Raw genomic sequence first — 13614 nt, 5'->3', positions numbered from 1 at the left:
CTGGTTGGTTAACAGGAGAAAGACTGCTCTTGTATTTGTAGGTATTCTTTTCTAGCCTCTCCTCACTAAAGTTACTTTTGTGGTCGTGCATATCTGAAGGGGTGTGCAACCAGTCATATGTTCCCCTGCTTTGTTTATTAAAGTATTACACTGGTATTTTTGATTGTCAGTAACCTGATGATTTGTGTTATTATTTATATTGTTTGCTTAAGTGCAGCTTCATAATGTTTTGCAATCTCCAATGTAATTGAAACCTTCTAAACCCTTCCCTTTTCCCTAATGTCTTAGTTTTTGCCGAAGTCTGGTTTATTTTTATGCTAATGACAAGAGGTCACTCAGATTCTCCATCTCCAGTTAAAGCATACACTCCACAGCCATATGAGACCAAAAACAGGAGCTGGGTATTAGACCAACTGCTAGAGAATAGAGAGAATTTTAATGCTGCAATATTTGCAAGGTGTTTGCTATAGTATGTTGACCATTTGTTCGATTGGGCAATTACCAATAAAGTGTCCTGGTCCTGCTAGCTGTTTACAAGAAGATGTATTCAAATAGATATGTTTGTGACAGTTTCCTGAAGGCCAGATGATTATTCTTTACAGGTAACTGCATTTGATGTTATGCTACATATGAAAAAGAACGGCCACTTCATCTCCATCTCTTGATAGGTGGAAGGGTTAGGAGGCTTGCAGATGAGGAACACAATTTTCTGTAGTAGGGGATCTCTGTGTATAGTCATAATCTAGTGAATAGTCCCGCTCATGAGCGTGGACCCCGGAGCAATCAAAAATTATCTCTTAAACTGTCTAACAATGCAGTCCTGCACAGACACTTAAGAGAGAATTTTAAGACATATAATGCAGCCTATATCCACAGGCTACACTGTCCAGTACTTCAACTAGACATTCCACCAAAACCACACACAGCACAGCCTGCCAAGTTTTCTTCATAGAGAAAAACTTCCTCTTTAACAAACAAAGCCTCTGGAATGATAGAGAGGAAGGGGAGGACAGACAAGCCCCATAGGCTGCCATTATGTGGCTCAAAAAGGGATACCGTGCCTTTAAGAAAACTTTCTAGAACTTTCTCAGTATCCCAGAATGCCCAGCAGGTCCCATTTACTTTCAGTTTTTTTCCGGCTCCTGCTAGCAGGACCCTGGAGCATTGAGCTCTCCCTTTTTGGGTTTATTGTAAGAATTTTTCACTTTTAAAGTGTGTGAGAGTTTACACTCGACGTGTTTTGGTGCCATCTTCCTTCTCTAGTATTCGGAGCACTTCTTTTTCGTCTAAAATGCCAGCATTGTTTGATAAATGCCCGGAGTGCTCAAGGAAGAAGGCCAAGTCGGACCCACACCCTGTGTGTATCCTGTGTCTCCCTTCTAGACTGTGCCCACGCCTACGACCTCCGTAATATTTGAGACTCTCCACAAGAGGCACCTATCGAGGCCTTTGTTGCCTCTGGTGCCTGGATTGGTGGAGCCCGCCATGGAGCTCTTCCTCACTCCGGCAGTGACGAAGGCAGCGCCCTCCAGGCTGCAAAAGAAGTACAAGGCTCCTGATGCGGACCCGGCTTTCCTCCGATTGGGTCCAACTCCGGATTCTGTAATTGTGACGGCGGCAAGGAAGCAGCACGCCACCACTCCGTCCTCCAATGTGCCTCTGGGCAAGGAGAGTCGCTAAGAGTCTCTAGTTGGATTCAGCGGGCAGGAAGGTGTGCGGGACGGCGGCTACCTCTATGAAGGTTGCCAGTGCATCTGCGCTATTGGGGCGCTATGACCAGGCGCTTTGGGAGTCCCTCCAACAGTTCGCCGACCTCCTCCCACGGGAAAAGAAGGAGGATTTTATGGAAATCCTGAATGAGGGATTGCAGGTGTCGAAACCAGCTGATCAGCGCTGCTGCAGACTCGTCGCTCCTGGCAGCCCACGGGTACTGCCATGGAGTGAATCAGAGGCGCCACGCTTGGCTCAGATTGACATCACTGAAGCCGGAAGCTCAGCAGAGGGTGGCCAATCTGCCCTTCTCGGGCGAGACCCTATTCGGGAAACACGCCGACGATGAGATGGCCCGCATGAAGGCGGAGGCTGAGACTCTGACGGCGATGGGCTTGGAGAAGCCGAAGGACCAGAAGAAGAGCTACCGCCCGTTCCAGAGACGGTACGGGGCGCAGGGTAGAGGGCGAGGCCAACAGTCTAGACAGCAGAAGCATCAGTTCCAGAGGAAGCCCTTCCAGAAACGTCAGAGGGGCAGGGGTGGTCAGCAGTCTGCCACCGCGACCAAAGGCCTGGCCGGGTCTAGACCCTGAGCGATTACTTCCCCGTCATCCGTTACCCGCTCCGGTGGGGGGATGCGTTCAATATTTTCTGGCGGAGTGGAGAAAAATTACTCAGGACAAGTGGGTGCTGAATATTGTTTGCAATGGATACAGTCTTCGGTTCACCAGCTCTCCTCCAGCAATTCCACCGGTATGCTCGCAGTTTCCACTGCGCGAGCTCCAGGCGGAGGCCGATGCCCTGTTAAGAAAACGGGCGATAGAAGACGTACCTCTGTCTCAAAGGGGAAGAGGTCTATACTCGCGGTTCTTTCTAGTCCGGGAAAAAAAGGACAAGAACGAGTTCAGGCCTATTCTGGATTTGCGACAAGCAAACAAGTGGATTCGCAGGGAAAAGTTTTGCATGCTGTCTTTGCACCAGATTTACCCTCAGCTGCAAAGGGGAGACTGGCTGTGCGCGATAGACCTACAGGATGCGTACTTCCACGTGCCCATTGCACAGAAACACCGGAAGTTCCTGCGATTCCAAGTCGGCGCCAATCACTATCAATACACAGTGTTACCGTTCAGGTTGAAGTCAGCGCCTCAGACATTTTCCAAATGCATGGCAGTGGTGGCGGCACACCTGAGAAAGAACAAGGTGTTTGTCTACCCGTACCTGGACGATTGATTGATTGATCAAGGCATCCTCCTTCTCGGAAGCTCAAGCGCACTTCCAGAAGACGTCCGTTCTCTTGAACAAGCTGGGGTTGCACATCAAATTGTCCAAGTCTGTCCCCACTCCGGTCCAATGCCTACAGTACTTGGGAGCCACCATCAATACGCTGTCTGCAAGCGTGTCTCCTTCGGAGGAAAGACGTTTATCACTCCTTCGGAAGGCTCAGGCTCTTATGACCGCTCCATCTACGACAGTGAGGACGGTGTCTTCTCTACTGGGGTCGATGGCCTCATGTATCTTCCTCACGCCACACGCACGGCTTCACATGAGACCGCTGCAGGAGTGTCTGGAGGATCAGTGGGACCAGAGGAGAGGCAACTGTGATGACAAGATACGACTGTCTCTGCATGCTCAACAGTCTCTGAAATGGTGGTGTTCAGCAGAGAATCTCCTCAAGGGGGTTCCCTTCCACAAGGACATGCCCACTCAGACTATCGTGACGGATGCTTCTCTCCACGGCTGGGGAGCGCATTCCGGGGAGTTACAGATCCAGGGAACGTGGTCTCAGATGGAGTCCACGTATCACATCAAATTTCTGGAACTCGGAGCTGTTCTCTTGGCACTGAAGGCCTTTCATCCGTCCTTCCAGACCAACTCTCTGCTTGTACAGACTGACAATACGACCACGATATATTACCTCAACAAGCAGGGGGGCTCGATCGCGCACCCTGTCGCAGGAGGCGCAGGCGATCTGGCACTGGCTTCTTGCCAGAGGACTGACGATAACTGCTACTCATCTACCAGGTGTGCAGAATGTTCAGGCAGACGCACTGAGCAGACTGATCCAGGAAAACCACAAATGGGTCATAAACGACGAAGTGTTCGGAGACGTCTGCGACAGGTGGGGCACTCCAGACGTGGATCTGTGCGCCACCGCCGAAAACAGCAAATGCCGAAACTTCGCATCCAGGTACTACCAGCAGGGAACGCTGGGGAATGTGTTATGGATCAACTGGTCGAACAGCTTTCAGTACACTTTTCCACCCATTCCCCTGATTCCGGCGGTGCTCATCAAGCTGGCCCAGTCTAGGGCTCCGATGATCCTGATTGCCCCGGAATGGCCCAGGCAGTGGTGGTTCACGGACCTGCTACACCGGTCTCTTCTTCCTCACATTCGGCTGCCGTGCCGGCAGGACCTTCTCACGAAGTTCGGGGGCACATGGTGCACCCCAATCTCTCGTCTTTGAGTTTGGCGGCATGGCTCTTGAGATAGTGCAATATGGCCATTTGAATCTCCCTGCAGATTGTATGGACATACTGAAGGAAGACCAGAGACCTTCCACTAGGACTTCTTATGCGTACAAGTGGAAGTAATTTTGCATCTGGTGCAAGTCCAAGAACTATGATCCAACGACATGTAAGGAAGATGTCATCCTTCCGTACCTTTTACATTTGGCGCAGTCTGGCCTTAATTTTCATTCTATTAAGGTGCATCTTGCTGCGCTGACTGCCTACAGGAAATGCCCTTCAAAGACCTCCTTCTTCCAGATCCCTGTGATCAAGGATTTTTTGGAAGGCTTGAAGAAAGTGTTTCCTCCTGTCCGGCTTCCTTCGCCTTCATGGGAATTGAATGTGGTGCTGTCCAGATTGATGAGAGAACCTTTTGAACCTATTCATAAGGCTTCGTTGCAGCACCTTTCCTGGAAGGCGACGTTCCTAGTGGCCATTACATCGGCCCGCAGGGTGAGTGAAATTCAGGCGTTGTGTTGCCAAGAACCTTATACTGTATTTCATGCTGCTAAGGTTGTTATGCGTACTCACCCTAAATTTCTTCCTACGGTTATTTCTGATTTCCATGTTAACCAGACCATAACTTTACCTACGTTTTTTCAGAATCCTTCCTCTCCAGCGGAAAGGTCTCTACATTCCCTGGATGTCAGGAGGGTGTTGAAATGTTATCTGGATAAAACCAAGGATATTCGTAGGTCAGACCAATTGTTTATCAACTATGGATCGATCAGGACAGGTCTTGCTACCTCAAAACAGTCCATTTCAAGGTGGATTGTGTCCTGTATACAGTTGTGTTATCAAAAGGCTCATAAGACCTTAGGGGGTAAACCTAAGGCTCATTCTACCAGGGGCAAAGCTGCCACGACTGCTTTGTTACGTAATGTTCCCATTGCAGAAATCTGAAGGGCGGCCACTTGGAAGTCGGTCCATACCTTTGCTAAGCATTACTATCTGGACACTGATTCCAGGGCAGACGCTCCAGTTGGGCAGGCATCGCTGCGAAATCTGTTCGCACAGTAGTGGTGTTGTACTTATTTTCTCTCCACCGCCGCTTTGGTGTGGGGATGGGCTTGCCATTCTATTCATTAGATTATGACTATACACAGAGATCCCCTACTACAGAAGGAGTAGTTTCTGTCCTGTAACTCCAGTTCTGTAGTAGGGGTATCTATGTTAAAGTCATAAGCGCCCGTCCTCCACCCCGGTGGAGACAGATGTTTATGTTCGGAATGCTACAGGTCTTCTGGCGTTATACGCCTTCAAAAAGAGCTGAAAGTATATGGGACCTGCTGGGCATTCTGGGATACTGAGAAAGTTCTAGAAAGTTTTCTTAAAGGCACGGTATCCCTTTTTGAGCCACATAATGGCAGCATATGGGGCTTGTCGGTCCTCCCCTTCCTCTCTATCATTCCAGAGGCTTTGTTGGTTAAAGGGGAAGTTTTTCTCTATGAAGAAAACTTGGCAGGCTGTGCTGTGTGTGGTTTTGGTTGAATGTCTAGTTGAAGTACTGGACAGTGTAGCCTGTGGATATAGGCTGCATTATATGTCTTAAAAATCTCTCTTAAGTGTCTGTGCCGGACTGCATTGTTAGACAGCTTAAGAAATTATTTTTGATTGCTCCGGGGTTCCACGCTCATGAGCGGGACTATTCACTAGATTATGACTATAACAGAGATACCCCTACTACAGAACTGGAGTTACAGGACAGAAACTACTCCTTATGGCATATCATAAGGATTTTAAATGTTAAAATGTTTTCAACTGGCAGCCAATGTACCTGATATAAATATCCAGAGAGCAAGAATCCGTGGAAGATTCCACTGTTCTGGCTACCAGCCGATGTCCCACTGTGGCCTGTATTTTATTTATTTTTTTACATTATTCAGAGCTTTATTCTGTATCCAAAGAATCTACACCAGAAAGTATTAGCAACCTCCTGAAAACCATACAGATGTACGTTTTATCCACTGAACAACAAAAAGCAGCGGTTCTGCCTATTACATTAGGGAAAGTAGGAAATGCCATTTAAAAATCCTCAAAATCTAAAGCGTGCTCCGATGTCCCACTGTGGCCTGTATGACAGTGAATCTAGTCTCAGAAGAAAGTAAAGCAGTCATTTACCTCATTGTCTTTAAAAGAATAGTGCAGGGATAAACAACTTTTGCGGTTTGTCTAGAGAAGTTGAGTTTATCATCAAATATGAACCTAAGATTGGAAACAGGATTTACAGGGGTTGGGAAAGTTCCTAGGGAACTTGGCCACCGCTGTTTTGCCCACACCGATGGAGAATCTTATATTATCAGTACCTCTTTCCTATCATAATTTAATTGTAGACCGTTATCTCTCATCCAGGTAGCTATTGAGTCCATAAAGCTGGTGTACAAAGATTGCATTTGCTGTCGGTCTCCCTCCTTTCATGTCATCTGCACGGGGTGGAATCTGCTCCTGTTCAGTACATATCCGTATCCTCCACATGTCATTACCTCTAGATCAAATGATCTCACCAGTCGGACTTATGAAACAACATATAAGCTGAACAGCGTGGGGCTGAAAGAGGATCCCGGAAAAAACCCATATTCCACCAGAACCTCCATGTGTGTAAAAGGAGGTTGGGAGACTGCAGAGGTTAGACAGGAAGAACCTCAGCCACTGTAACTCTGGTCCCTTTATTACAAATTTCTCTTAATCATGTGATGAAGAAATGATAAACTGTGTCAAAAAACGTGTTTTATGATCTGCAGGAATGGTTTGGCCATTTCTCTGGCTGATCCATCCAGAGTAATAACACTAATCTCTCCAACCTAAGCTATAGACTAGCTTTGGTTTGCCAGCAGTACTTTGTTTTGATTAAGGGGCTATTCCTTTGCAATACACTAGAGAATGGTGAGCATCCTCAAAATGTGTGGTCTTTCCTGCAAAATGCCAGTGGTAATTCTACCACATAATCCTCCTATTCCAACCTTGTTGCTTAGTCCACTTCCAAAAGTACTACATATAAGAAAAAGTGACCTTCTGGTGTGGGTGGAGATTGGTCTGATGCGATAGTGCTGTGTCCTACATTGTACCGCTTTTGCTGCTATAGGCATACCATCTTTATTCATGAAAAGTTGTCTGCTACTGCAGCATTAATACCATTAGTGGTGTCAACTTAACAGGTGCCTCGCTTTCCTAGTCAGCACGGTTCCTTTACCATAGATTATGCTATTGAATTCCCTAGTCAAAAATAAACATTAGAATTGTTGTTATGCTTTTCATAAAATTTTCCAGCTTCCTCTTTCTGTGTGTCTCTCAGGTGGCCAGTTCCAAGCTGTCAAAGCCTCCTATGTCCCCAGCAAACCCCATTTATTCTGTGATATTCTTTTTTTCTGAGTTGCATTTTTCCTACTTATCTGTTATTATCAGCTAATTCTTTAGCTAAATTTAACCTCTTGCACCCTTCCTTAGTGCTTAACTGTTCCCACTTTGCTTGCATTTTTCTGCTCCCCATAAAGGTAAGCCTGGCCTAAATTTCTGTCTCTTCCCAGCAGTTCTGCTCTTGACTCAGCTGTGCCTGCTGAAAATATTTTCAAATATTTGTGTTGTTCCTGCTCTTATCCTGTGTGCTGCCTATCACCCTTCCTTTTCCAGTCTTGCACATTGTCTGCCTTATGACCAAAATGTACTTCTGTCTTACCTTTTAACTCCAGGAGGCAAGGGACCACTTGTGTCCTCTTGCTCTGCTGCTTTCTCTCCAGGTCGTTATCTGAAATGTTGCACGCAATTTGTTGCTTTTGTTGTAGGTATGCCTACGGGCAAATTATTGGTGATAGCTATTTTGCCAGTACATCTACTAATTGGAGTGTTTCTGCTGGTTCCAGTTTTTAAGAATTGCAGCATCCTGTCTCCTCGCACTATCTGTGCTTTTATCCTGTCATTGCAGCCTATCAGACTTTCCTGGCACCTCACTACTTTTATGGCACATGCGTAATGATCTACATAGTGATGAGATGTTCAAAGGCTTTACACCTTCCCAGAAGGAAAGGCTGTCCCAAGATCATGTTATGATAAACAACACATCACACCATCATATGATCCTTTTACCATTAGGAGAACTTTTGAGATACCCTTTTCTTTCTCTGGGGGTCAGTTATCTGTATAGTTCAGATGGTTGCCTGTTCTGCTGAAGGCCACCTCTCTCAGTTCACCTAGGCTTCCACTAATAAATCATGCTATGCCACTGAGCATGACAAGCGGCTAAAAAGACAAAGCCCTTAAACCATACTGACCTTTTGATTGATTAAATTAAAGCACAATTGACATTGAACAACTGATAACACGGCACCATTGCTTGTACTGCACGATTGACTATATTGAGAAACAGACTACACTGAGGCATTGGTAATACTGGTAATATAAGGGGTAAAGTTGCCCCTGCCGTACATTACAAGGATATTGGAAGTCACAGAGGAGTTCCAAACCATAAGGAGGCGGAAGGCCAATTTCCTTTGTAAGGATGTGGAACTTCAAGGTGACTTACAATACCCTTATCATGTACACCGGAGGGTACTTTATCCCATATAATACATGGTCACACCATCAACTTTCCCACAAACTAATTAAACCTTGGTGCGCAGCTCTTTCATATGAAAGAGCGAGCAGGTTTGTAGACATGAAAAATACAAATAAAACCTCTAGCGCAAAATCAAACACATCAAAAACCTGTTAAATATTTGTTGCAAACAGATATTAGAGACAGTTTAATACAAGTCAGTTATAAAAAAAAAGCTGCAGTAGCTTGGAATGTGTATTAACATGCAGAAAGAGTCAAGCTTTCACTATCTAAGGAGTGCAAAAAATAAACATTCTCTCATTGTAAGCCATTAAAGTAGAGCAGAAGAAAGAAATGGAAAGTTCTGGGCTCGTTGCTTTAAACAGCTATTTCATTTATGCTCCATGACCTGACCTACCTTTTATCTCGGCTGCTACCTCTAGCAGCAGGCCTTGTGACATCCGACCCCAACTGTAATAACTTACAATAGTCGAGTTATGACAACTTTTCCTTATAATCGGCAACTGAGTGCGTCACAAGTCTCCAATTATAAAGACATTAGAGACTGCCGTTTAAACAGGGATTGCATAATCCTTTGTATTGTAATGAGTTAATGACTGTACAGGGCCATTGATTACACGGAGTACCTGCATTACTACTGAGAAATGGGTATTCCTGATCATCGGAGTCATTTGATAATCTTGAGCCACTGATAATCCTAAACCACTAATAACTATGGACCACTGCTCTACAAAGGGATACTGATCACTAAACGGTAGCACTTTGGGCACTAATAAGTGGCACTAATGAGAAATATTCTGTGGCACAATGTTCAGCATGTTATCAGATTGCGTTTATTAGTGAGAATCGTATATTGCTTGTGGACATCTAAATTGTCCAGACAGTTTAACCGGATCTCTTTGTAGCCTGCAGCAAAAATGTGTCAGCCCTGGCAGAGTCAGCTGGAGGTATCATCCTTTCCAGGAGTTTGGAACTGCTTTCTTACACAAGGGTAGTGAAAGCACGTCGTAGTAAGTGCCAACATAAAGTTATTTTTGTGGTGTGTAGTATACAAAGGCCAGTATTGTTATTTTAGTCCTATTCCTAGCAGTAGTGTTTGCTAGCTTTAGAACAAAATGATGTTGGTAAAGGTGTCGTTTGTGACCTGTTCTGAGGTGTTTTTATAGCTGTTTTAGAACGTAACTCAACTGGGTCATTTTATTTAAAAAAATATATATAAATTTTGCTGTTTTCTAAAATAATCTCCTGTTCATACCTTGTGATCGGTTTTAACAAATGATATATTAGGAAATAGTTGAAATTGCATTGTTTTATTCGTTTTCATTCCTCAATTGTTACTTAAAATATGTGCCTGAAATATTTAACTAGTGAACTTAGTTATGATTACTGTAAACTGCATTCTTTCCCGTTTTATCAGAGAATCCCAACCTCTGCACCGATCAGCTGCTCTTAAGGGCTACGTCTTATGCAGAACTGGGTCACAATTGAATAATCTATTTTTTTGGTGCTGCCTGTTCTGAAGAAAACATATTGTCATATATGTGGCACACTAGCTCTTGAAAATAGTTTAGGTTTGAACAAAAATCTGAGTGTTTTCAAATGAAAAATGCATTTAGCCCACCCAGTTATATCCGAATATGAATTAATTTTTGATGCCTAAATCCTGTGAACCCGTATGTTAAAAGTAATGTATAAAATACTTAAACTACAAACTTTTACCTCCGTTTTTACGATCAGCGCTGAAGATGGCTTCATATTTTGTGTTTGCTGTCTGACAAAATAAAGGGAGTGGATTTGAGAATTAAATGTAGGTCTCAATTGAATAGTCATCTTTTTTTGTATAGCAAGCATTGGACTCTGGTTAAAAAGTGCTGTGCAAAAATGTTGACCTTTTTAACGTATGCTGGTAGTGCAGCACATGACATAACACAGCACACTTTTGGATGTGGTTTGCTTCGTCTCAAAAGTTGTGCTAGTTACGGATTTTGTGCCACTGAGTCATGCTAGATTTTCACTATTGTAAGGTCAATGAGGGAAAGGGGAGCTTCTGAAGTCCTACCCTGCTTTACCTGGGTCACTTCCATTTCAGACAAAAGATACTGCCCTCTGCCTCCTTCTTTCTTCCATGGACCCAAAGGAAGTGAGAGAATGTGGACGATGCACCTGCATCTGCAGCCGTCTTCTGCCTTGCCTTTTGAGCTACTTGGTCCAAACGTGTTGCTGATGGGGGCTTTCACTCTGTGGTGACTGCTGCATTGTAGTTGTTATCAGCACGTTGCGTTGTCTCTGCGCTTTCATCCAGAGCAGGGAGCATAGTCAGTCCTCAGCTCTGAGGAGGATGAAAGACGTGTGTTAAAGTGGCCAGCCTGGGATATTGTTTTTTAAAAAGCTTTGGAGTGAGGTGTCTGTGTGAGTGGTAGGAGCTTGGACGGTCCCAGTATGTGGGGTTGTGTAGAGCCTGAAATGTGTGTGAGGAATTTGAAATAAGTGTGTTTGTGTATCGGGAGTCAGTGGAGCAATGTGAGTCCTATGCGGGAAGTTGAGGAGAATCTGACTGCCGAGTTCTCATTGCTTTCTAGTCTTCTAGTAAGTTGTTTGCTTGGTGATCCCTGCATAGAGGACATTCTCTTATTCGAACTGGCTGGGAACTAGGGCCTGAGTGCCAGTTTTTCTAGTGTTGCTTGGAAGCCATAAGATCTTCCTCAGCATCTTCAGGGAATGGAAGCAGGATGCAGTAACGGCATTGATCTGTGTGGTCAAGTCCAGTTTACTGTCGATAACTATTTGAAGGTTCATGGCATGGGTGTTGTGTGTGGGCTGTGAGGTTGAGTTCAGCCTGGCACCAGTTGGAGACAGATGGTGAGGTTATCTTCCAGAAGTTCACTACTTCTGTCTTGTCGTGTTGAGCATCACAGTTGGCTTCCTCCAGTTAGTGACTTCGGTCATGCAGGCGGTGAACTGGTTTCTTGTGTTGTGTGTCTTATCTGAGAGGGAGAGCATGAGTTCTGTCAGTGTAGGAGTGCACGGATGACATTGCCCCAAAGGATCATGTATGCGTTGCAGAGGTTGTGCTGAGTGATGAGCCTTGGGGTACTCCAAAGATGACTTTGCTTTCTCCCAAGGACATGAAGAAGTCGGTCTCTTTTGGAGCCTCTAGCTTCTTCTAGCCTGGTGGAATCTAAATACAGCATTGCTCGTGTCTGTCTTGAGACGCTCCAGTGTGAAAGTTGTGTATTTTAATTCCGGGGTCATTATTGTGAAGTTAATATTTTTTTACGCAAAATCAAACGTACTGGTTATTTGATATTAGTGGTTGTGCAGTGGTTCAAATTTGCTGTTACTTTGAGAGTTCAGTTTTTCTCTTGGAACGCTAGTTTATTTGATGCTTTTTGACTTGGTCTCAACTGTGCTTTCTCTTTGCCATTTCTCACCAGCTACAAATCGAACGAGGAGTATGTGTACGTCCGTGGCCGAGGCAGAGGGAAGTACATCTGCGAGGAGTGCGGGATAAGATGCAAGAAGCCGAGCATGTTGAAGAAACACATTCGGACGCACACAGACGTCCGCCCTTACCGCTGCAATTACTGCAACTTCTCCTTCAAAACTAAAGGTCAGCCTCTTACCGCATTAGGTCTCTTCGGATTTTCATCAAAGCTTCCTGGGGACACGTCTCTGTTTGAGAAGGAGTGTTTCTGAGAGAGACGGCATGCCTGTTGCCATTACGTGTAGCCCTTGACAGACGTCATGTGGCATGACAACAAACCGAGCTGGACAGGGCAGTACATTTGTTAATGAAACCTTAGTAAGGCTGTCTACAGAAGTACTCCTCTTGTATCACAACTGCGCGCCTGCAGCACAGAGATAAAGCTACCGGTGCAGGCGATTGATTCTTCTGGGCAAAAGGGGCCAAGAGCAACACGATAGATATAGAAAGAAACAGTGGTGCAGCAGCAGCACCCAGTGGCCGAGGCGAGAATGGCACGATGGTGTGAATGGGAATGGGCGCAATCTAATAGCATTACAAGTGGAAAGAAGTTAGAAGCGGACATTTATTACATCAGCAGCTACACTTACGACCTAGGTGTCCATCTGAATATGTCACAAAGCTCACTGAGTTGCATTTCCGATAGAGAGGCAGGGACGAGTGGCATTGCTGCTGTTCCCTTCCGAAATTCATAGTGGGTGTGAGTCAACCCCTGTTATCATGATAGTTGTATGTGTGTAATTTCCATCACGAGCAACTTATGTAACTTACCTGGTTCTATGGTGAAGCGCTCTGACTTATTTGGCTAAAGTTCACGCTATATAAAATTGCATTCAATAATTAAATAGACTCTGAAAGAGTGGCGTGAACGCAAAGCTGCAGAGGCAAATGGGCCCAGGTAGAGGTGACGCCTGAGAGGCGTGGGTTCCGTTTTCCGTGCTGGTTAGAGGTTTCCATATTATTATTATATAACCGTGTGTGCCAGCGCATGGGGCCTTACGCAGAAAGCTTTCCCTTCAAAAACAAGTTTCATTCCCCCATTCTGCAGAGATCGAGGCGCTGATAGGACTTACCCCAAGTAAAACCCCTGCCGCCGCCGGCACAGGTGAGCGCAGTGGGGTGGGGCGCAGCAGGGGGGTGGCCGACAGACTACGGAATAGGTATTATTTATATACTTAATTATACCTATTCCGTTGTCTGTCCCCCACTGCCGCCCGCACCCGCCGTGCTTACCTGTGCCGGCCGCCGCTGCAGTGTTACCTGATTATTAGTGTACTGTCTAAGTTAGATTGAATCACGTGAGTTCTATTTTACAGCTCTAGATGTATTGTAATGTAATTGCATTTATATAGCGCTTACTACC

At 45.3% G+C, this 13614-nt stretch overlaps 1 protein-coding gene across 1 annotated transcript in view; it reads left to right on the top strand.

Moving 5' to 3' along the window:
* The window catches only part of HIVEP1 (HIVEP zinc finger 1), a 251665-nt gene that overhangs the window by 86004 nt on the left and 152047 nt on the right, over window positions 1–13614 (top strand). The window contains exon 4 of the mRNA XM_086948991.1: window positions 12202–12377. Coding sequence (XP_086805117.1) covers window positions 12202–12377 — 176 coding nt within the window. The remainder of the gene's footprint in view (window positions 1–12201; window positions 12378–13614) is intronic.

This window comes from Lissotriton vulgaris, unplaced genomic scaffold (genome assembly GCF_964263255.1).
Source record: "Lissotriton vulgaris unplaced genomic scaffold, aLisVul1.2 SCAFFOLD_1211, whole genome shotgun sequence".
In the NCBI taxonomy this organism is placed as follows: Eukaryota; Metazoa; Chordata; class Amphibia; order Caudata; family Salamandridae; genus Lissotriton; species Lissotriton vulgaris.
Note: the sequence above shows the minus strand (reverse complement) of the source record. Positions and strands in the feature narration are given on the sequence as shown.